At 44.3% G+C, this 25,610-nt stretch overlaps 1 protein-coding gene across 2 annotated transcripts in view; it reads left to right on the top strand.

The window, feature by feature from the left end:
- Positions 1-25,610, top strand: part of LOC139275999 (transcription regulator protein BACH1-like) — a 104,259-nt gene that overhangs the window by 55,287 nt on the left and 23,362 nt on the right. For both annotated transcript variants that reach the window (XM_070893314.1, XM_070893315.1), the window contains exon 3: positions 23,779-25,272. In XM_070893314.1, the coding sequence (XP_070749415.1) occupies positions 23,779-25,272 (1,494 nt within the window). The remainder of the gene's footprint in view (positions 1-23,778; positions 25,273-25,610) is intronic.

The raw sequence follows: 25,610 nt of genomic DNA on the forward strand, positions 1-25,610 counted from the left end.
CTCCTTCCTTCCCTCCCCCCTCTCCTGTCAGAAACACAGACACTGACAGACCGAGAGTGAGAGACACACACACACACACACAGACAGAAACACACTGGGGGGGACCGTCCCAGCACGCTGTTAAAGGACTCCCGGTGCTGCAGTCGGTAAGTAGAAAATGTTTTATTTATTAATTTTAAATTTTAAATTTTTTTTTATTTTTTTGTTTGATTTATTGGTTGATTTATTGATGTATTTATCATTTATTATTGATGATGGCTCTTTATTTGTAAAACTGAAGTGTTTAATGTTTGTAAACTTCCCTTTAAAACCCCCCCCCCCCCCATTCCCTCCGCCTAATTTGTAACCTACGCCTGATTTTTTAAAGTGTAGACAAGGTTTTTTCGAACATACAAAAATCTTCACTTACTCCATTCTAAGTTAGTTTGGAGTAATTTTTCACTGCCTAAACTTTGAAAACAGGCGTAAGTGGCCGGACACGCCCACTTTTGAAAATAAAATTCTGTTCCAAAGTGAAACTGCTCTAACTGACTAGAACTGGAGCAAACTAAATGCCGATAATTCAAATTTCTAAGATACTCCATTCTAAACCAGTTGCTCCAAAAAAACAGGAGCAACTCGGGCCGAAACTTGGCCCCTTTATTTCCAGATTTTTTAAGCTAAACTCAATTTCTTAAACTGCGGTTGTGGGATTTGAACTCGCGTTCTCCGGATTACTAGTCCAGTCCTCTGGAATAGGGTTTCTCAACCGGGGATCCACGAGAAGGCTTTAAGTGGTCCGCCTAAAATAACAAGATTCTACACAACATCTCGCTCCTCCCTCTTCCTGTTGGTCTGGAGTTCACATCAACTACCCGGGCAGTGTGGGCTGAGCATACACGGGCCGTGCTGGCTGGTGGAGACGCAGGTATAAGAGATCTAGAGGGAGCAGCTTAATAAGCCCCGGGGTGACCGGTTTCGACGTTCGCCCCGACTGGAAAGCGCACTAAGTGCCAAACTCTGGGAGCAACAGCGAGTGCTGGGAACTGTCGGGGAGCGTTTGTAAATGGAAAAATGGTGATGGGTCAGGCAGCATCTGTAAATTGAGGAGAAATGGTAACTGGTCAGGGAGCATCTGCAAATGAACCCTAAATCTAACATCCTAACTGTAACCCTGATCTCCAACCCTGACCTGTAACCATCAAATCCCCAATCCCTAACTAACACCCTAACCATAGTCCTAACGTCTTATCACTAATCCCTAAAGTTTATGTTTAATTGTATAAAATTGTAATGGTTTCAAATTCCTCCAGGATCTTGCCTCTCCCTATCTCTCTAATCTTCTTCAGCTCTACAACCCTCTGAGATATCTGTGCTCCACCAATTCTGGCCTCTTGAGCATCCCCGATTTTAATCACTCCACCATTGGCGGCCGAGCCTTCCGTTGCCAAGGCCTTAAGCTCTGGAATTCCCTCCCTAAACTTCTCCGCTCCTCTATCTCTTTCCTCTTTCAAGACGCTCCTTAAAACCTACCTCTTTGACCAAGCTGTTGGTCATCTGTCCTAATATCTCATGTGGCTCGGTGTCACATTTTGTTAACACTCCTGCGAAGTGTTTTGGGACGTTTTACTATGCTAAAGGCGCTATATAAATACAAATTGTTGTTTTATATTAGAGGGTCCCAGGAATGTTTATAACTTGGGACGGGTGACTCAGAGGCAAAAAGATTGAGAACTAGCTGCTCTGCATTACATAACTACTTACTATACTGTATCCTGGTGGCTGTATGGGTCCTGTGTAAAATTACTTTGTGCACACTCACTCAAGTTCTCAGTGGGAGTGGCCCTAATTTGCCATCTGAGAGGGCACAAGACGACTGATGTGAGAAACGGAAAAAGGGGAATAATGTTCACGCTTGTGAATTTGCTACAAAAGCACTTTGTTGGGGTAGAGTTGAGGAAGTTTTACTCTGCAGCTAATCTGAGCTATACCTGACTTGGGGGAGTAATTAATGCTATCATTGGGTGACTTAAAAAGATAAATACAGGCAACTCTCGATTATCCGGGGCCCTCGGGGATCGGGCTATTCCGGATAAACGATTTGCCGCTAGGGCGAGTGCACGTACTTGCCGAGAATGTTTGGGTCCCAAATTTATACTTTGATGCTTTTCTGCTTCTGTGCACTCCAGGATGGGATTGTCCACCTATTCATTTTAATATAAAGTGAAGAGACCCATGTTATACTGTGTCTACTTTTTCTTAAAATGGCCAATCTGAATGAATAGAGTTGCAGAGGTGTCAGAAAATGGAAAGACGGCAAAGAAGGGAGGAAGAGTTGAATAAATCTTTTGCCCCTCCGAACTTGCTTCCAGTGTGATGATTTGGACAGTGCCCTAAAAGAGCGGGGTTCGATCTGATAACGTGAGGATGGGTCGCTGTATGAGCGGACAGACTGTCCAGGAATCGGAATTAAGAAGGAACCCATGTGCATAATCTTGACTCCCGAACTGCGTGCCATCCCTAGTCATATTTCATTACTGGTTGGATCATGCTTACAGTTCACAGTTCACAGAATAAGTCAAATGTTGCTCTACAAGGATTCCTTTAAGGTCAAGACAGCATTAAACTTTATTATAAAATAAAGCCCTTCCTCTGTGTGTAGTGATAATGCTGTGTGTCAGCGCAGGACTGTGGGCCCAAGTTTCCACATGATTCGCGCCTGATTTTTAGGAGCAACTGGTGGAGAACGGACTATTTTAGAAATCGCAATTCTCCATTTTTGTTCCTGCAGTTCTAGTCAGGTAGAACAGTTCTAGTTTAGAACATAATTTTTTCTTCAAAAGGGGGCGTGTCCGGCCACTGACGCCTGATTTGAAAGTTTCCACAGTGAAAATGTACTCCAAACTAAAGTAGAATGGAGCCAGTGAAGATTTTTGTAGAACTGAAAAAACCTGTTCTACACATTAAAAAATCAGGCGCAGGTTACAAATTAGGCGTCCAGAACGAGGTGGGGGGGAGGGGGGGGTGAAGGGAACTCATTAAATTCGACAATAAATCCTTATTTATACTTCTACAAATATTCATTTATAAGCCAAGAAAAGATTAAATAAACCATCTTCCTACCTGTGTGAAAGTGCTTCAGCCAGGGAGAATTTCGTGCCGCTGAGAGGAGGAGAGGAGGAGAGGAGGAGAGGAGGAGAGGAGGAGAGGAGGAGAGGAGGAGAGGAGGAGAGGAGGAGAGGAGGAGAGGAGGAGAGGAGTGTCGGGTCGGGGAACAGGAGCGCGGGTCGGGTCAGTCGGGGGGGGGGGAGCGGGTGTCGGGGTGGGGGGGGGAGCGGGTGTCGGGGGTCGGGTCTGGTTGGCGGGGGGGGGGGGGAGCGGGTGTTTGGTCGGCGGTGGGGGGGAAGCGAGTGTCGGGTCTGGTCGGGGGGTGGGGGCGGGGAGCAGGAGCTGGCCGTGGGAGGAGCCTCATTCACGCAGCCCCAGTGAGGCCATTGGGCCAGGGCTAGGGGCTGCGTGCTTCGGGCCCCTCCCACACAGTTCGGCGCCTGGAGCTACTGCACTTGCGTGCCCACTGTAGCGCGCATGTGCAGAGGTCCCGGCACAGTTTTCAGCACCGGGACCTGGCTCCGCCCCCCCCCACAGCTCGTGCTGGCTGCGCCGAGGGCCAGAGGACCTGTAAGTAGGTGGAGAATACCGAGGATTTTTTTAGGCGCGTAAAACGGGCGCCCAGCTCGGAGGGGCGCCCGTTTTTTTTTCTTGTGGAAACTTGGGCCCTGTGTGTGGGGTGGGTTTAATGGTCGTGTGCAGCTGTACACGGGACAGAATCACAGTTTTTAAAAGTGCCGTTGCAGCGGGTTCTCCGTTAGATCCGTGTACGGATAATCGAGAGTTGTCTGTATTCACATTCCTAAATAAATTCATCAAAAATATTGGCAGATAATCTCATTAATGGAAATAATCACACTACCAATGCTGAGCTTAGCCCTTAAAATCAAATCTCTAATTATCAAATCTATTTTTAAGTGTGAAGAATTCAGTTTTAAAAAAAAAAAAAATTGTACTAATTTTTGCCTTTGCTAAAGTAGGTAACTTGAAGGTTCTAATTGAAAGGTTGCTTAAATAAGACATCTTGAATCTGACTACCAAGTAGTGCTGTGGTCAAAATATGTTTTGAATTCTTTCAAATTTAGTCCTGTGTAGTCATACTGATGGCTTTATTTTTTATAGACTATTTCTCTTGTATTCACTGGAGTTCAGAAGAATGAGAGGGGATCTCATAGAAACGTTTAAAATTCTGACGGGTTTAGACAGGTTAGATGCAGGAAGAATGTTCCCAATGTTGGGGAAGTCCAGAACCAGAGGTCACGGTCTAAGGATAAGGGGTAAGCCATTTAGGACCGAGATGAGGAGAAACTTCTTCACCCAGAGAGTGGTGAACCTGTGGAATTCTCTACCACAGAAAGTTGTTGAGACCAATTCACTAAATATATTCAAAAAGGAGTTAGATGTAGTCCTTACTACTAGGGGGATCAAGGGGTATGGTGAGAAAGCAGGAATGGGGTACTGAAGTTGCATGTTCAGCCATCAACTCATTGAATGGTGGTGCAGGCTCAAAGGGCCAAATGGCCTACTCCTGCACCTATTTTCTATGTTTCTAATGGGTGCTAGTTTCTCTTGGAAAGATACGGGAATTTGGAGATGAATCAGCCTTGTACCTTTGTGATTGTTCAAGCAGGTAGCAAGCTCTGTGGTGTGGTCCAAGTATCTTCTGATTCTCAGTGAAAAATCACGGTCTTCTGAATGATATTTATAAACATGTTCTGTGATTCTGAAGACTGTTTAGTTAGAGATTATTTGCATGGTTTTGAAGGAAATAAGATTTTGCCAATAATGTGCCAGCATTAATTATAACGGGCTGGACTTTAAGGCAAGCAGAGAATGAACAACAATTGGCGATCATTACGCTTACAGCTACCCACAAACTTTTAGTGTGCTTTTGCACGGCATCTTACAGTAATTAAAGAACCATTTCAGCGGGCACCCTCTACAGAGGATCCGGGACCTATGTGAACAGGACAAGCTACAGCCTGTTTCTTCAACCAATAAGATTGAAGAATCCTCATTAGTCAAGCAGACTAAACCAGGAAGTGTAAGTTAGAATATTTAATTCAATGCAAAATCATGTTCAGAAAGCAAAATAAAGAGAGGAAACAAAAGATGAGACTAAGAGAGGAAAAAAAAGAGATGAAGAAGCAGCTTTTTAAAAATAAATTTAATAAAAAAAATATCTCCAACAATAATTAAAATCTGAAGGAATGAGACTCCAGACTTGTACAAGTAAATTTTCGGTGCCAGAGATGATGTTAGGTAGTAATTAAGACTAATCATGCTGTTAATCACTTCCACTTGAATGGACAAGCCCTAACTTTTTCTGGCATGTTTCATGGGTATCTAGTGGGTAAATACTGCAATTTCACACCCTTCATGTGTTTGAATGCCTTGGCGAGGTACTGGTATAGCGAAGCTTGTGGAGGAGCAGAGCAACTCTGACGGCAACTTCCTGATATAGGCATTTAACTGTGTATGTGAGCAGTCTGGAAGCTGCTGTCTGACTTACTCCTCAACAACAGTGAGCGTCTGAAAAACCATTTGCTGAGGGGGAAGCTTCAGATCTGAATGCGGCTCCCTGTCCCCCAATACACTTATTCAAAATCCGGGCCCAAGTCTAGTGTTGTGCTGTACATTTTTCTGTCCTTGTGTAGACCATGTTGCTCGGGTGTTCTCCGGTAGGATGGACATCTTTTCAGCAGGTTGAAGGTCTGTTGGAGGCTACAAGAAACTTGTGGAGAAGCTGAGTCATTTCATGGAGTATAGCTATCCTGCCCACAGGCTGAGATGGATCTTCATGTGCCTGAGTTCTTGCTCTTTTGTGAGTGCAAGCTTCCAGAGGTTTAAGCAACTAAAACCTGGCAACGGCCAATTGAATACAAGTAGGAGAAATCTTGCAAGTGCTCCATCCCTGACCTTCCAACAGTTTCTCCTTTCCTTTCTAGCCCTTTTTTGTTTCATCACACTGAGTTTTAGAGGGCAAAATTATAACTTTGTGGATTAATCAAGAAGCTTTGTCACGCATGCCAACGTCCAGAGAAACAACTTGGCTACTCTACTGTTTCATTTTGAGGTGGATTCCCCAAATTTGGGATGTCATCTTCGGATTATTTGGGAGTCATTCTGTCTGTTTGTTTTATTTGTGGCCTTGGGCAATTGAGGAGTGAGTGTAAGCAGACTGAAAATGGAACAGATGATCTATTGTGATCTAAAATTGGGATTTTTGTCAAATTCAAAATCTGTTCCAAAAGAAAAACGCATTTACAGAGCTGCCATTGGCACAAATTTATAAACTGTCCAGGTTACTAGTTGGCTGCCCTAAGCATGAAAGTTGCTTATTTCTATGTAGCTATCTATAATATTGCAAATCACTTGGGTGTCACATTCAAAGAAAAAGGTAACCATGATGGGGATATCCCCATTTGGACTTGCTGACCAAGTTCTTCAAGTTACGTGATTATTGCATGCTTAAAGCCTCGGTACTTGGTAACAATCTATTCATAAATGTTTGTTCATCCTCGAATTAAAAATGACTTTATATTGAAATCGTGGAGTACTGTTCCTTTTTAAAATTTCTAATAAGTGGAAAAGAAAAGTTTTAAAAAAAACATGCATGGTTTTTGCGGATCTTTCTGACCTGGTGTGTTTGAGTTTTGAATGTGTATTAGACTTTGAATGCACTGCAAATGAGAGACTTCAATCAACCAATGACATTTCTTATAGAAATATAGAAATCTACAGCGCAAAAGGAGGCCATTTCAGCCCATTGTGTCCACGCCGGCCGACAAAGAGCCACACGGTCCTCAGTCAGCAGCCTGAAGGTTACATATTTCTATATAAACCAATGAGCAATGGCAGAAAGGTAAAGAGCACCCAACCCAACCAGTCCGACTCACACAACTGCGACACCCCTTATACTGAAACATTCTACACTCCACCCCAACCGGAGCCATGTGATCTCCTGGGAGAGGCAAAAACCAGATTTAAAAACCCAGCTCAAATGGGGGGGGGGGGGGGAAAAAAATTGGGAAAATTCCTCTCTGACCCATCCAGGCAATCGAAACTGTCCAGATCACCCTGGCTGTATTGGATTCCCTGCAGTACTTACCATCGTATCTGCACCAGCCAACAAGAGGTTACCAAGTACCAGCTCTAGGTTCATAATCCTGCAGGTTACGACACTTCAAGTGCCCATCCAAGCACCTTTTAAATGTGGTGACTGTTTCTGCATCCACCACCCTTCCAGGCATTCCAGACCCCCACAACACACTGCGTGAAGAAAATTCCCCTCTGAGCCTTCCCCCCCAACCACCTTAAAACTATGCCCCCTCGTAATTGACCCCTTCACCAAGGGAAATAGGCCTCTGCTGTCCACTATATCCAGGCCCCTCAAAATGTTGTACACCTCAATGAGGTCTCCCCTCAGCCTCCTCTGTTCCGTTGAGAACAAACCCAGCATATCTAATTTGTCCTCATAGCTAAGATTCTCCATTCCAGGCAGCATCCTAGTAAATCTCCTCTGCACCCTCTCTCGTGCAATCACGTCCTTCCTACAATACAGCATGCCGTATTCCAGCTGTGGCCTAACCAGAGTACTATACAATTTAAGCATAACCTCCCTGCTCTTATATTCTATACCTCGGCCAATACAGGCAAGCATTCCGTATGCCTTCTTAACCACCTTATCCACCTGGCCTGCTACTTTCAGGGATCTGTGGACAAGCACTCGTCTACACTTCTAAGTGGCCTACCATTTAATGTGTATACCTTTTCCTTTTTAGTTCTCCCCAAGTGCATTGTCTCGCACTTCTCCAAATTAAATTCCATTTGCCACTGCTTTGACCATACATTGATATCCTCCTGCAGCACTTGACTTTCCTCTTCATTATCAACCACACAGCCAATTTAAATGTAATCTGCAAACTTCTTAATCATACTCCCTATATTCAAATCTAGATCATTGATATATACCACAAAAAGCAAGGGACCCAGCACTGAGCCTTGCAGAACCCCACTGGAAACATCCTTCCAGTCACACAAACATCCATTAACCATTACCCTTTGCTTCCTACCTCCTAAACCAATTTTGGATCCAACTTGCCACTTTACCCAGGATCTCCATGGGTTTTAACCTTCATGACCAGTCTACCATGTGGGATCTTATCAAAAGCTTTGCTAAAGTCCATATACACTACATCATACGCACTACCCTCATTGACTTTGGTTACCTCCTCAAAAAATTCCATCAGGTTAGTCAAACACGATCTTCCCTTAACAAATCTGTGCTGACTGTCCCTAATTAATCCTTGCCTTTTCAAATGTAGATTTATCCTGTCAGGATTTTTTCCAATAATTTTCCCACCACTGAGGTTAGGCTGACAGGCCTGTAATTACTCTGCCTATCCCTTTCTCCCTTCTTAAACAAGGGTACCACATTAGCAACCCTCCAATCCTCCAGCACCCTGCCCAAATCCAAAGAGGACTGGAAAATGATGGTGAAGGCCTCTGCTTTTTCCCTTTTACCTCGCTCAACAGCCTGGGATGCATTTAGTTCAGGCCTGGAAACTTAGCTACTTTCAGAGCTGCTAAACCCCTTAAAGCCTCCTCTCTCACTATGTTTGTTTATTTCATCCAGAATTTCACACTCCTCCTTGATAGCAGTATCTGTATCGTCCCTTTCCTTTGTGAAAACAGACGCAAAGTATTCAGTAAGAACCATACCCACATCTTCTGCCTCCACACAGAGATTACCCTCATGCTCTCTAATAGGCCCCTACCCTTTCTTTAGTTATTCTCTTGCTCTTCATATATTTATAGAACATCTTTGGGTTTTCCTTAATTTTACTAGCCAAGAATTGTTCATGCTCTCTCTTAGCATTCCTAATATCCTTTTTAATTTTACCTCTTAACTTTCTATATTCCTCCAAAGATTCTACAATATTTAGCCGTCGGTATATGACGTAAGCTTCCTTTTTTTTCTTTATCCTCCTCTGTAAGTCCCGAGACATTTAGGGAGCTCTAGAATTGTTATTCCCACCCTTTTTCTTTAAGGGCACATGTTTGGCCTGAGCCTTCCGGATCTCCTCCTTGAATGCCTCCCACTGTTCCGACACTAATTTACCAACAAGTAACTGTTTCCAGTCCACTGTGGCCAAATCACTCCTCAATTAGCGAAGTTAGCTTTTCCCCAATGTGGGACTTTTATTCCTGGTCTATCCCTGTCTTTATCCATAACTAACTTGAATCTGACTGAATTATAGGATTCATTCATAATGTTTAAGGCATTCATCATTAAGATATGAACTTACACATTTCAGAATTGCACTTTGAGACTTTTCAATTGTGACTGCCATGCAAGGTTTTCTTTTTGTACTGTGTAAAGTACTGGCTACAAAATAGTAGATGACTTCAGATTTCAACCAAATACAAGTTGTGTTTTTTTTTCTCATTACACACTTTGTAGTTAAAGCTTTCAGTTTCCAAACTTTAACCATGTTTACCTTTTGTAATATCAAAAATATCCACTTGTTTATTGCTGATCACTGTAAAGTGCATTTGAAAATTAAAAGTTAAAACACACTTTTAAACTGTCAAAATAATGCCACTTGATCAGTAGTATAATATATTCTACCACAAAAACAATTACTTCAATTTATATCACGCCTCCATGTCAAAGAACACACCAAGGCGTGACAGAGGCATAATTAAAAGAATGGTAGCCACACCAAAGAAGTAGCCATTGAATGGAATGACAGAAAGCTTGGTCAAAGTGTTGAGTGTTAAGGAGAGGTCTTGGTGGTGGAGAGGCAGAAGGGATGGATTTGTGAAAGGGAAATCATGCTTGACAAATCTTCTGGAATTTTTTGAGGATGTTTTCAGTAGAGTGGACAAGGGAGAACCAGTTGGACTTTCAGAAGGCCTTCGACAAGGACCCACACAAGAGATTAATGTGCAAAGTTAAAGCTAATGGGATTGGGGGTAGTGTGCTGACGTGGATTGAGAACTGGTTGGCAGACAGGAAGCAAAGAGTAGGAGTAAATGGGTACTTTTCAGAATGGCAGGCAGTGACTAGTGGGGTACCGCAAGGTTCTGTGCTGGGGCCCCAGCTGTTTACATTGTACATTAATGATTTAGACGAGGGGATTAAATGTAGTATCTCCAAATTTGCAGATGACACTAAGTTGGGTGGCAGTGTGAGCTGCGAGGAGGATGCTATGAGGCTGCAGAGTGACTTGGATAGGTTGGGTGAGTGGGCAAATGCATGGCAGATGAAGTATAATGTGGATAAATGTGAGGTTATCCACTTTTGTGGTAAAAACAGAGACAGACTTATCTGAATGGTGAAGGGGAGGTGCAACGAGACCTGGGTGTCATGGTACATCAGTCATTGAAGGTTGGCATGCAGGTACAGCAGACGGTTAAGAAAGCAAATGGCATGTTGGCCTTCATAGCGAGGGGATTTGAGTACAGGGGCAGGGAGGTGTTGCTACAGTTGTACAGGGCCTTGGTGAGGCCACACCTGGAGTATTGTGTACAGTTTTGGTCTCCTAACTTGAGGAAGGACATTCTTGCTATTTGAAGGAATGCAGCGAAGGTTCACCAGACTGATTCCTGGATGGCGGGACTGACATGTCAAGAAAGACTGGATCAACTGGGCTTGTATTCACTGGAGTTCAGAAGAATGAGAGGGGATCTCATAGAAACGTTTAAAATTCTGACGGGTTTAGACAGGTTAGATGCAGGAAGAATGTTCCCAATGTTGGGAAAGTTCAGAACCAGGGGTTACAGTCTAAGGATAAGAGGTAAACCATTTAGGACCGAGATGAGGAGAAACTTCTTCCCCCAGAGAGTGATGAACCTGTGGAATTCTCTACCACAGAAAGTTGTTGAGGCCAATTCACTAAATATATTCAAAAAGGAGTTAGATGTAGTCCTTACTACTAGGGGGATCAAGGGATATGGCGAGAAAGCAAGAATGGGGTACTGAAGTTGCATGTTCAACCATGAACTCATTGAATGGCAGTGCAGGCTCGAAGGGCCGAATGGCCTACTCCTGCACCTATTTTCTATGTTTCTATGTTTAGGGGGGGAATTTCAGAATATGAGACTTTGGTGGGTCATGACTTCAGTCACCTATGGTGGAGTGATGGAAGCAGAGGCTGCACAAGAGACCAGAGTCAGAGTGGGTGGGGCTGCTGTTGCGGGGAGGTGAGTCTGGCTATCGGGCTGGAGGTGGCTACAGGAATAGTTAGAGGCAAATCCATGAAGAGATTAAAATGCAAGGGTGAGAATTTTTAATTGTTTCCCAATCCAACGATTTCAATGTAGATACCTGAGGACAGGTGTTGGGCGAGCAGAACTTGTTTCAGGATCGATTATAGGCAACCGAATTCTGGATGAGCTGAAGTCTATGGCGGGTGGAGAATGGGGCAATAGCCAGGAGACTATTGGAATAGTTGAGCCTAGCAGTAACAAAGACGCGGATGAGGGTTTCAACAACAGATAGGCTGAGGTCGGAGTGATGGTGGCTGATGTTCCAGAAGTGAATCATAGAATGGTTACAGCATGAAAGAAGGCCATTTGGCCTGTCGAGCCCATGCTGACTCTCAGCTAGTCCCACTCTCCTGCTCTTTCCCTGCAGCCATACAATATTTTTTCCTTCACATACTTCTCCAATTCCCTTTTGAAAGATAAACCTGTCTGTTCTCCACCACCCTTTCAGGCAATGCATTCCAGATCCCCACCACTCGCTTTGTAAAAAAAGATTTTCCTTGCATCGCCCTTGGTTCTTTTGCCAATTACCTTAAATCTGTGTCCTCTGATTCTCAACCCTTCTGCCAATAGGAACATTTTCTCTCTGTCTACTCTGTCCAGACTCCCCATGATTTTGAACACCTCTATCAAATCTTCTCTGCTCCAAGGAGAACAATCCCAGCTTCTCCAGTCTCTCATTCTTGGAATCATTCTCTCAAATCTTTTCCAAAAAACAACTGTTCACCACTACTGTTTCCTGTCACTTAGCCAATTTCATATCAATGCTGCCACTGTCCCTTTTATTCCATGGGCTTCAACTTTGCTCGCAAGCCTACTTTGTCGAATGCCTTTTGAAAATCCATGTACACTACATCAACTGCATTACCCTCATCAATCCTCTCTGTTACCTTATCAAAATACTTGGATCAAGTTGGTTAAACACGATTTGTCTTTAACAAATCCAAGCTGGCTTTCCTTAATTAACCCACATCTATCCAAGTGACTTAATTTTGTCCCTGATTACTGCTTCTAAAAGCTTCCCCACTACCGACATTAAACTGTGGATGCAAGTAGTCTTTGTGATGAAGGGGATGTGGGTTCAGAAGCACAGCTAGGGGTTGAATAGGATGCCAAGGTTGCTAATATTTTGGTTCAACCTGTGAAAGTAGCTGGGGTGGGGAATGGTATCATTGGAGAGGGTATGAAATTCGTAGAGGATGCCAAAAACAATGGCTTTGGTCTTCCGCTGGAAGAAATGTAATCCAGACTGATTATCGGACAAGCATGCTGTTGCACCCAGAGGCAATGGAGGGTTTAAGATGGGTGGAGGAGAGACAGAGCTGAGTGTTGTCAATGTACATGTGGCAGTTGTCCCCATATGAACATTGAGTAGCATAACAAGTTCATGATCACTTTTCTCAACATAAGTCATGTGTGAATGTGGGAACATTTATCGATCAAACCAACGCGAGCATCTTCTTACGACCATTAACACAATAACACTGGTAGAATCCTGGAAGTAGGTCACCTGGATGCCCCTTCACCCACCAAATGATACATCAATGAAGGATAAGGGATTTGGAATTTTTCCCCTTTCCAGCTTTCTTGCTTTACCCCTCCCCTGAAGTGAATGAATCATGTTGAGAAACAATTCCATAGGTATCAGTAGCTATCGAGGATGACTTGCTTCCACACAAAAAAGGGATGAGTTCACAGGTGTTTCAATGAAGGACCTGACATTCCAGGTCCCGAACTACATATTGAAGGGTGGAAGATGTCTGTGTGTGGCTTTTTTTTATTAACGTGACCGTTGCACACCAGCCACCACACGGGCTTGACACAGCTCGGTCTTGTTTCAGTGGCAAGGATTAACCAAGACCACTGGAGACCAGCTCTGCTGCACGGACCTAGTGTGCACACATATTACCGTGTGGGTGGCCCGTGCTGCCCGTGGGCTCTCCTGGGCCCCGATCATGTCGCTGTACAATCTCTGGCCACTCCTTCACCCCGACCTTCCCACTCCTCTGCTGCTTGCTGCCTCTCCTGCTGTACCTGCCCGAGCTACAATCAGCGACTTTGATTTTGGTGACGTCCATAAAAGGAGTGGAGGTGCTGCGGCCCGGGAGCAGCGTGGAGGCCCCGTCCTGCAAGAAACCACCAGCATCAAGTCGGGATCATAAAAGGAGCGGAGGTGCGGCAGCCCGGGAGCAGTGTGGAGGTGTGCCACTTCAAGTTGCACGAGCTGGTGCAGGAGGGCGACTAGATTGGATGCCACCAAAATCAAGGTCAAGCTATCTAGTATCGCACCTAAGACACCCATTCTATGTGACCTTGGATATCAGCAGGACGTTTGCCTCGTTTTAAAAATCCCACCTTCAAATTGGAAGTTACATCTTCATTGGAAAAGCTGCCTGCCTGCTGAAAGCCAGCTTGCCTATGTGGCTACCATACCCGCTATTTGAAGGACCAATGTATTTTGATATGAAAGTACTTCACTTGTGAAGTTGAGTGTTGATGTATCACTAAAACGCTTTCTGATTAGTTGACCAGATCATCTCTTTTAGGTGTTGGTTGAAGGATAAATGTTGGCCAGGTCCCCGGGTGAACTCCACTGCTTTTCTGATAGTGCCATGGCAGCTTTTAGGCACACCAGAGCGGACAGACAGGGCCTCGGTTTAACGTCCCATCTGCAAATAGCAATTTATTAATCTGCCTCAGCAATCAATAAACATCTCCTGCCTATTATGTTGGAAAGTCTTTGATCTCTTGGCTGTGAGCGGAGGGATATGGAAAGAAAGACACAGTCAATAGGGTTTTTTAAAAAAACAATGCTGTAAGGGCCGTCAGAAAAGGCTGTTCGGAAAGTCCTTGGAAATTACTTTTAAGTTAAGCAAGACAACCACTGATTTGGGAAGCCTAGTTTGCATTAAGCAAAGACAAATTGTACTTTGAACGAAGTGAATCTGATCATAACTTTTGCTCTGTATGGTCACTTACTATGGGCCCAAGTTTCCACACGATAAAAAACTGGCGCCCCTCCGAGCTGGGCGCCCGTTTTCCGCGCCTAAAAAAAAAACTCGCGATTCTGGAGCGTTCTGCAGCTCCTTGTCTGCCTGGCGCGGTGCCCGGGGGGGGGGGGGGGGGGGGGCGGAGCCTACACTCGCACCGATTTTGTAAGTGGGAGGGGGCGGGTACTATTTAAATTAGTTTTTTTTCCTGCCGGCAATGCTGCGCGTTGAAGCGTTCGCGCATGCGCAGTGTGAGAAAAACATTGGCACTTGCCCATTTTTGTAGTTCTTTGTAGCTGTTTAATTTTTGAAATTTTTTTTTATTTTTAATGAAAGCACATTGCCATCAGCACTTGCAGCCTTCTCACTGTCCCCCCCCCCCCCCCCCCCCCCCCCCCGAAGAACGGGCGCCTCAGGCTGACTGCAGCATTCTCCGTGCCTTCACACAGGTAGGAAGATGGTTTATTTAATCTTTTTTAACCGCTTTCTTAACCTGCCCTGCCACCTTCAACGATTTGTGCACATACACCCCCAGGTCTCTCTGTTCAGGCACCCCCTTTACGAGTGTACCCTTTAGTTTATATTGCCTCTTCGTTCTTCCTGCAAAATGTATCACTTCGCACTTTTCTGCGTTAAATTTCATCTGTCATGTGTCTGCCCATTTCACCAACATGTCTATGTCCTCTTGAAGTCCATCACTAGCCTCCTCACTGTTCACTATACTGCCAAGTTTTGTGTCATTTGCAGATTTTGAAATTGTGTCCTGTACTCCCAAGTCCAAGTTATTAATATGGATCAATTTCCATTCAAAATCAGTTTCCACATGTACGCAGATAATGCCCAGCTCTACCTCTCCATCACTGCTGTCGACCCTTGCTTGGTATCTAAACTGTCAAATTGCTTGTCTGACATCCAGTACTGGATGAGCAGAAATTTTCTCCCAATTAAATATTGGGAAGACCGAAGCCATTATCTTTGGTCCCCGCCACAAACTGCGTTCCCTAACCACTGACTCCATCCCTTTCCCTAGCATAAATCTGAGGGTGAACAAGATTGTTTGCAATCAAAGTGTCATATTTGACCCTGAAATGTGTTTCCAGCCGCATATCCACGGCATAACTAAAACCACCTTTTTCCACCTCCGTAACATTGCCCGCCTCCGTGCCTGCCTCAGCTCTTCTGCTGCTGAAACCCTCATTCATGCCTTTGTTACCTCGAGATTTGACTACCCCCAACTCACTCCTGGCCAGCCTTCCACATTCCACACTATGTAAACTTGAAGTCATCCAAAACTCAGCAGCCTGTGTACTAACCCACACCAAGTCAAGATCACCCATCACCCTGTGCTTTCTGACCTACAGTGGCTCCCAGTACAACAACGCCTTGATTTCAAAATTCTCATCCTTGTTTACAAATCACTCCATGGCCTTGCTCCTCCCTATCTCCCTCATCTTTTTCAGCCTCACAATCCCACAACATGTCTGCGCTCCTCAAATTCTGGCCTCTTGAACATCCCTCATTATAACTGCTCAACCATTGGTGGATGTGCCTTCAGCTGCCTGGGCCCTAAGCTCTGGAACTCGCACCCTAAACCTCTATGCCTCTCTACACCTCTTTCCTCCTTTAAAACGCTCGTTAGAACCTACCTCTTTAAACAAGCTTTTGATCATCTGCCTTAATTTCTTCTGTGGCTTGGTGTCAAATTTATCTGTTTGTCTGTTATAAAGCGCCGTGGGACATTTTACGGCACTATAGTGCCTACATTAAAGGCACTATATAAATAAAAGTTGTTATTATCAAGAAAAGTAGTGGCCCGAGTACAGACCTCTGTGGGGGCACCACTGTATACCTTCCTCCAGTCCGAAAAATAACCGTTCACCACTACTGTTTTCTGTCATTTAGCCAATTTCGTATCCAAGCTGCCACTGTCCCTTTTATTCCATGGGTTTCAACTTTGCTGGCAAGCCTATTAAGTGGTACTTTATCAAATGCCTTTTAGAAATCCATATACACCGTGTCAACCACATTGCCCTCCTCAACCCTCTGTTACCTTATCAAAAAACTCGATCAAGTTAGTTAAACACGATTTGCCTTTAATAAATCTGTGCTGGCTTTCTTTAATTAATCTACACTTATCCAAGTGACTGTTAATTTTGTCCCCGATTATTGTTTCTAAAAGCTGCCCCACTACTGAGGTTAAACTGATTGGCCTTTAGTTACTGGGTTTATCCTTACTCCCTTTTTGAACAAGGTTGTAACATATTTCAATTTTCCAGTCCTCTGGCACTGCCCGCGTATCTAAAGAGGAATAGAAGATTATGCCGAGGACCTCCGTAATTTCCTCCTTAGCCTCCCTCAGCATCCTAGGATGCAACCCATCCCGTAACTTTAAGTTCAGACAGTCTCTCTAGTGCCTCCTCCTTATCAAATCTTACCTCATTCAATATCTCCACTACCTCCTCTTTCCCGATGACTTTGGCAGCATCTTCCTTGGTTTAGACAGATTCAAAGGACTCATTTAGTACAATAACAACTTAGAAACATAGAAAATAGGTGCAGGAGTAGGCCATTCGGCCCTTCTAGCCTGCACCGCCATTCAATGAGTTCATGGCTAAACATGCAACTTCAGTACCCCCTTCCTGCTTTCTCGCCATACCCCTTGATCCCCCTAGTAGTAAGGACTTCATCTAACTCCCTTTTGAATATATTTAGTGAATTGGCCTCAATTACTTTCTGTGGTAGAGAATTCCACAGGTTCACCACTCTCTGGGTGAAGAAGTTTCTCCTCATCTCGATCCTAAATGGCTTACCCCTTATCCTTAGGACTGTGATCCCTGGTTCTGGACTTCCCCAACATTGGGAACATTCTTCCTGCATCTAACCTGTCGAAACCCGTCAGAATTTTAAACGTTTCGATGAGATCCCCTCTCATTCTTCTGAACTCCAGTAAATACAAGCCCAGTTGATCCAGTCTTTCTTGACATGTCAGTCCCGCCATCCAGGAATCAGTCTGGTGAACCTTCGCTGCATTCCTTCAAATAGCAAGAATGTCCTTCCTCAAGTTAGGAGACCAAAACTGTACACAATACTCCAGGTGTGGCCTCACCAAGGCCCTGTACAACTGTAACAACACCTCCCTGCCCCTGTATTCAAATCCCCTCGCTATGAAGGCCAACATGCCATTTGCTTTCTTAACCGCCTGCTGTACCTGCATGCCAACCTTCAATGACTAATGTACCATGACACCCAGGTCTCGTTGCACCTCCCCTTTTCCTAATCTGTCACCATTCAGATAATAGTCTGTCTCTCTGCTTTTACCACCAAAGTGGATAACCTCACATTTATCCACATTATACTTCATCTGCCATGCATTTGCCCATTCACCTAACCTATCCAAGTCACTCTGCAGCCTCAGCATCCTCCTCGCAGCTCACACTGCCTCCCAACTTCGTGTCATCCTCAAATTTGGAGATACTACATTTAATCCCCTCGTCGAAATCAATAATGTACAATGTGAACAGCTGGGGCCCCAGCACAGAACCTTGCGGTACCCCACTAGTCACTGCCTGCCATTCTGAAAAGTACCCATTTACTCCTACTCTTTGCTTCCTGTCTGACAACCAGTCCTCAATCCATGTCAGCACACTACCCCCAATCCCATGTGTTTTAACTTTGCACATTAATCTCTTGTGTGGGACCTTGTCGAAAGCCTTCTGAAAGTCCAAATATACCACGTCAACTGGTTCTCCCTTGTCCACTCTACTGGAAACATACTCAAAAAATCCCAGAAGATTTGTCAAGCATGATCAGCCATGAACTCATTGAATGGCGGTGCAGGCTAGAAGGGCCGAATGGCCTACTCCTGCACCTATTTTCTATGCTTCTATGTTTTTCACAAATCCATGCTGACTTGGACCTATCATGTCACCTCTTTCCAAATGCACTGCTATGACATCCTTAATAATTGATTCCATCATTTTACCCACTACCGATGTCAGGCTGACCGGTCTATAATTCCCTGTTTTCTCTCTCCTTTTTTTTTTTTTAAAAGTGTGGTTACATTGGCTACCCTCCACTCGATAGGAACTGATCCAGAATCAATGGAATGTTGGAAAATGACTGTCAATGCATCCGCTATTTCCAAGGCCACCTCCTTAAGTACTCTGGGATGCAGTCCATCAGGCCCTGGGGATTTATCGGCCTTCAATCCCATCAATTTCCCCAACACAATTTCCCGACTAATAAGGATTTCCCTCAGTTTCCTCCTCCTTACTAGACCCTCTGACGCCTTTTATATCCGGAAGGTTGTTTGTGTCCTCCTTAGTGAATACCGAACCAAAGTACTTGTTCAATTGGTCCGCCATTTCTTTGTTCCCCGTTATGACTTCCCCTGATTCTGACTGCAAGGGACCTACGTTTGTCTTTACTAACCTTTTTCTCTTTACATATCTATCGAAACTTTTGCAATCCGTCTTAATGTTCCCTGCAAGCTTCTTCTCGTACTCCATTTTCCCTGCCCTAATCAGACCCTTTGTCCTCCTCTGCTGAGTTCTAAATTTCTCCCAGTCCCCGGGTTCGCTGCTATTTCTGGCCAATTTGTATGCCACTTCCTTGGTTTTAATACTATCCCTGATTTCCCTTGATATCCACAGTTGAGCCACCTTTTCTTTTTTCTTTTTACGCCAGACAGGGATGTACAATTGTTGTATTTCATCCATACGGTCTCTAAATGTCTGCCATTGCCCATCCACAGTCAACCCCTTAAGTATCATTCGCCAATCTATCCTAGCCAATTCACGCCTCATACCTTCAAAGTTACCCTTCTTTATGTTCTGGACCATGGTCTCTGAATTAACTGTTTCATTTTCCATCCTAATGCAGAATTCCACCATATTATGGTCACTCTTCCCCAAGGGGCCTCGCACAACGAGATTGCTAATTAATCCTCTCTCATTACACAACACCCAGTCTAAGATGGCCTCCCCCCTAGTTGGTTCCTCGACATATTGGTCTAGAAAACTATCCCTTATGCACTCCAGGAAATCCTCCTCTACCGTATTGCTTCCAGTTTGGCTGGCCCAATCTATGTGCATATTAAAGTCACCCATTATAACTGCTGCACCTTTATTGCATGCACCCCTAATTTCCTGTTTGCTCTCCCCAACATCACTACTACTGTTTGGAGGTCTGTACACAACTCCCACTAACGTTTTTTGCCCTTTGGTGTTCTGCAGCTCTACTCATATAGATTCCACATCATCCAAGTTCATGTCCTTCCTAACTGTTGCATTAATCTCCTTTAACCAGCAATGCTACCCCACCTCCTTTTCCTTTTATTCTATCCTTCCTGAATGTTGAATACCCCTGGATGTTGAGTTCCCAGCCCTGATCATCCTGGAGCCACGTCTCCGTAATCCCAATCACATCATATCTGTTAACATCTATTTGCACAGTTAATTCATCCACCTTATTACGGATACTCCTTGCATTAAGACACAAAGCCTTCAGGCTTGTTTTTTTAACACCCTTTGTCCTTTTAGAATTTTGCTGTACAGTGGCCCTTTTTGTTCTTTGCCTTGGGTTTCTCTGCCCTCCACTTTTCCTCATCTCCTTTGTATTTGTATTTATATAGCGCCTTTAACGTAGTAAAATGTCCCAAGGCGTTTCACGGGAGTGTTTTAAGACAAAATAAATAAATTTGACACCGAGTCACACAAGAAATTACGGCAGATGACCAAAAGCTTGGTCAAAAAGATAGGTATTAAGGAGCGTCTTAAAGGAGGAAAGAGAGATTTAGAGATGGAGTTCCAGATCTTTGGGGTCTAGGCAGCTGAAGGCACTGCCACCAATGGTTGAACAGTTATAATCAGGGATGCTCAAGAGGGCAGAATTTGAGTGCTGGTGAATAAAGGTTACTGGTCAGAGAGTGACCTTCTCTCAAGCATGAGCCTCGTGTGCATTTATACTTTATAGTAAGGACGTATTATCATCTTGGGGGTGAGGGGGGGGCTGTTGTCAGGCTGAAGGAGATTACAGAGATGGGGAGGGGGCGAGGTCATGGAGGGATTTGTAAACAAGGATGAGAATTTTGAAATTGAGGCGCTGCTTAACCGGGAGCCAATGTAGGTCGGCGAGCACAGGGGTGATGGGTGAGCGGGACTTGGTGTGAGTTAGGACATGGGCTGGCAAGTTTTCAATCTCAAGTTTACATAGGGTAGAATTGGGAGGTCAGCCAGGAGTACATTGGAGTATAAAAAAAGACTTGGATTCATATAGTGCCTTTCATGACCACTGGATGTCTCAAAACGCTTTACAGCCAATCGGGTACTTTTGGAGTGTAGTCCCTGTTGTCGTCATCATCATAGGCGGTCCCTTGTATCGAGGATGACTTGCTTCCACGCCAAAAAGGAATGAGTTCACAGGTATTTCAATGAAGGACCTAATATTCCAGGTCCCGAACTACATATTGAAGGGTGGAAGATGCCGGTGCGTGGATTTTTTTAACATATGGTGGCCGTTGCACACTAGCCACCACACGGGCTTGACAGAGCTAGGTCTTGGTCCAGTGGCAAGGATTATTCAAGACAACTGGAGACCAGCTCTGCTGCACGAACCTAGTGCGCGCACATATCACAGTGTGGGCTGGCCCGTGCTGCCTCTCTCATCGCTCCCCAATCTCTTGCCATTCCTGCGCCCTAACCTCGCTGCTCCTGCTGTACCTGCGCACGTTCCTCTCACCAACCTGGACCTTGGTGACGTCCACTCCAGTCGCCCTCCTCACAGACGTCGCTCTCCAGAACGTGCTGTATCTTGAAGTGGTAATGTTCCTTTGAGGCCCCGACCAGTTGATGGTCCCAGCAGGTCAGGGCCGCCACGCCGAATGCCGGGTCGGGCCACACGCTGCTCCTTTGAATGTTGTAACGTAGGAAGTTCAGCAGCCAATTTGCGCACAAGCAAGCTCCCATAAACAGCAATGTGATAATGACCAGATAATCTGTTTTTGTCATGTATATGTTTTTGTTCTGTAAAATATATATTTTTTAATCTAGTACCACTGAGTTTAAACAAGTTATCCATTGCCTTTCTCCAGTTACTCGATTACGCTCAGGCTTCTGCCATTTTAGCATAAATAGGATTTTCTTCCATTTCTAATGGGCCACGTTGTGGATCATCTTCCTCCAGCTGAGCCTGTCACCGCATCTCCTGGGCTCCCTGCGAGCAGCCTATGAAAGAATAAGTCTGCTCATTGGACAGAGCAGCTGGATCCTCCTTACTGTCCTCCTTGGACTGCAATTGGCTGTCTGGTTTGAGTTCAGTGACTGAAGTGGTTTCAACCCGAGGTTCATGGTCTGTGTGTCTCTGCATTCTACTCCTTGGATTTCAGTTTTGCCGCCATCACCTTTGACCATCGACTAGACAAGTCGAGAGGTAACAAATGCGTGGATGAGGGTTTCAGAAGCAGATGAGCTGAGACAGGGATGGAGACGGGCAATGTTACGGAGGTGGAAATAGGAGGTTTTAGTTTTGCCGCGGATATACAGCCGGAAGCTCATTTCAGGGTCAAATATGACACCTAGGTTGCGAACAGTCTGGTTCAGCCTCAGACGCATGCTCGGGAGCAGGGTGGAGTCAGTGGCTAGGGAACACCGTTCATGGCAGGGACCAAAGACAATGGCTTCGGTCTTCCCAATATTTAATTGGACAGAATGTCTGTTCATCCAGTACTGGATGTTGGACAAGCAGTTTGTCAATTTAGAGACCGTGAATGGGTCGAGAAGTGGTGGTAAGGTAGAGCTGGGTGTGTTGTTAGCGTACATGTGGAAACTGTCACCAAGGGACAGCACATAGATGAGAAATATGAGGGGGCCAAGGATATATCCTTGGAGGGACACCAGAGATAACAATGCAGGAGCGGGAAGAGAAGCCATTGCAGGTGATTTTCTGGCTATGATTAGACAGATGAGAATGGAATCAGGCAGGTTCAATCTCACCCAGTTGGATGGTGGTGGAGTGGTCAACTGTGTCAAAGGCTGCAGACAGGTCGAGAAGGACGAGGAGCGATAGTTTACCTTTGTCACAGTCACAAAGGATGTCATTTGTGACTTTGATGAGAGCTGTGTCGGTGCTGTGACGAGCAGAAAGCAGATTGAAGGGATTGAAACATGGAGTTCTGGGAAAGATGGACATGATTTGGGAGGTGACAACACATTCAAGAACTTTGGAGAGAAAAGGGAGGTTGGAGATGGGGTGGAAGCTTGCAAGTACAGTGGGGTCAAGGGTTGGTTTTTTGAGTACCTCAGCCATGCCCTCTGCCTCCATGCATAGGTCTCCTTTTTGGTCCCTCATCGGTCCCACCCCTCCTCTTACTACCTGTTTTAATATTTATATACTTATAGAAGACTTTTGAATTCCCTTTTATGTTGGCTGCCAATCTATTCTCATACTCTCTCTGGCCCTCTTTTGTTTTCTGTGAGGCAGGGGGATAAAAAGTAATTGTGGTCTTGCACTTGTCCCTATGGCCTCCTCCATGGACTATATGCTGTGGAATAAGACTGGTTTCCTTTTGAGAAATATTTTATAGCTAGCAGTTTTTAAAGAGCAAACCAGTCAGGTGAGATTGAAGAACAGGTTCCAAATTGTTGCTTTTGGATTTATGTCCATACCCTATTACTGTTTGCTGTTTTAAACAACCCTATATTAGTGAAGGAACCTGGTCTATAGTTTAGCTTGTTATAAAAGGTGTCTGGTATGATCCATCTTCTGACGTGACATGGGATGTACTGGAATTCCCATGTGTTTGGTAATAATTAAAAGGTTAATTGTTCACCCAGGTGCACTTTCCCACATTACTTTTGTGCATAAAGTCATCTTGCGGCTCATAGGGAGTGAGGACTTATCTACGAGAGCAGACTTGTTACTATGAGCATGAGAAAAATCTATCTGGGCTGAGCCCAAATTGTAACTAAGTTTTCTTTGATGATGGTAAAATCCTATTTCATCTTTTTTGTTCGAAACCAAAAGGGGAAGAGTGAGTGCCATTTTGACTTCTGACCATCGAAGACCTGTGAATGCTTCTCGTGACATTGTCGCCTTTTTGAAATATTTTCAAAAGCATACCTATTGTTGAGAAGTGATTTGCTTTTTATTTTTAGTGTTCCATTTCTGTTTATTCCTCTTAAATCTTTGGTCAATGTGTAATTGGTCACAGCTGGACTTTTGTTTCATACAATTAAAACTAACAAGTGCACTTAACGTGTGAGCAAGATCGATATGTAATAAAGAATTGTGTCAGAGATGTAGTATGTCTTATGCACTTTATGCCGATAGAAATAAACCATGAAATTGTCTTGCCTTCTGCTTTATTTTAAACGGGATTTTCTGAGTGCCAAAGTCAAGATTTAACTGGTTGTCCTTTTTGTTTTATCAGGTTACAGTGAAAGGTTTTGCACCACTTCTTCAGTTTGCATACACTGCCAAACTTCTTTTGAACAAAGAAAATGTGTTGGATGTCTGTAGAAGTGTAGAATTTCTTGGAATTCATAATATAGAAAAAACTTGCTTCAGCTTTCTACAAGCCAAACTTTTTGGAAAGGCGAAAGATCTCTCAGAATTTCCAAGAAAGGCTTGTTGCACATCTACCTGTCAGAAAACAAATCTCAAAATTCCTGTTGGTGACAATGAAAATTCAGAGGCTGATGATGACGTGGAAGAATTTCTTGAATCTGAAAATCCCAAGAGTCCTTGTCCCAAGCTCCGTAAGTGCATTGAAGTTGGGAAAATTTGTCCGAAAGTTCAAAATGAGGCCGCTGATGTCAAGTATTCCTGTTTGAAGCAGAGCGGATGGGCTAGTTCATCTTCTCTTTGTCCTAAGTACCGAAAATTTCAATTAGCCTATGGGAAGGAGCGACCGACATTATGGGGTAACAATTTGTCATTACCAAATTTAGAGCAAATATTTTCGAAACAGCAGATTGAATCTTGTCAAAGTCGGACATTCGCTCTTGAGTCGGAGGATGAACGTACCAGATTGATTGAAAAAGATAGTGATAACACATCTATGGAGGGGGAGGGTGGAGTCTATGATGAAGAGAATGAAGAGGAGAATATTGAAGTGAAGAAGCAAATGGATACAAGCTGTCCATTAGCACAAGATTCTCCAGCTGAAGAAACACAACGGACATCAACACAAAATATCTCAGGTATTCAACTAAGCTGTATTGGAAAGCATTACGACTTGCCTTGTTCTCCAGCAGAGGCATTTGTCCCTGTAATGTTGCAGTATGAAAACCTTCAAAAGAGCAGTGCTCCTCCTGCAAATATTGAAGAAACAAAAATCGAAATTGGTCGGGGATGTGATCAGCCAAGTGCTTCAGAAAGGGGAGGGGGAGACTCTGAGAGGAAGTCAGTTATTTTTAGCTCCAGTTACTCTAAAAGACAAGAGAATCCCATTACAGTCTCCAGTGGACGAAGCATCGTGGAAAGGGAGGTGGCAGAACATTTGGCCAAAGGATTCTGGAGTCAACTTTGTGGTGCGCAGTCAAGCTGTGAGGCTGAATCTTTTGTTAAAGAGAAAATTTGCCCAGGACAGCTCAATATAGATAGAATTTCTCAATGCCCACAGTTTTCTACAGAGCCTTGCCAAACTCTTGAAGGAAACTCTCAAAGTACTATCCTACTGCACTATACCTCTTCATCAGCACACCTATCTGGGTCTGCTTATAGCTCTTCGAAGTGTCCATTTGCATATAATGCTGGAAATTCGGTGTGTTCCAGCAGCTCTGGTTTAGAGGAGCTTGAAAGTGACCAGGGGCAGCAGCAAGACAAATATGATGACATCTGTACTACAAACTCAGGAGATGAATTTGGGTCAGAATCAGAGGATGACAGTGAGTCGTGTTCTGCCAGAGAACAAGAATGTGAGGTAAGAAAATTGGAATGCAGTTATTCACACTTCGTAAGCCCAAGATGATGTGTTAGAAACATAGAAACATAGAAACATAGAAAATAGGTGCAGGAGCAGGCCATTCAGCCCTTCTAGCCTGCACCGCCATTCAATGAGTTCATGGCTGAACATGAAACTTCAGTACCCCCTTCCTGCTTTCTCGCCATAACCCTTGATCCCCCGAGTAGTAAGGACTTCATCTAACTCCCTTTTGAATATATTTAGTGAATTGGCCTCAACTACTTTCTGTGGTAGAGAATTCCACAGGTTCACCACTCTCTGGGTGAAGAAGTTTCTCCTCATCTCGGTCCTAAATG

Source organism: Pristiophorus japonicus, chromosome 11, assembly GCF_044704955.1.
Source record: "Pristiophorus japonicus isolate sPriJap1 chromosome 11, sPriJap1.hap1, whole genome shotgun sequence".
Lineage (NCBI taxonomy): Eukaryota > Metazoa > Chordata > Chondrichthyes > Pristiophoridae > Pristiophorus > Pristiophorus japonicus.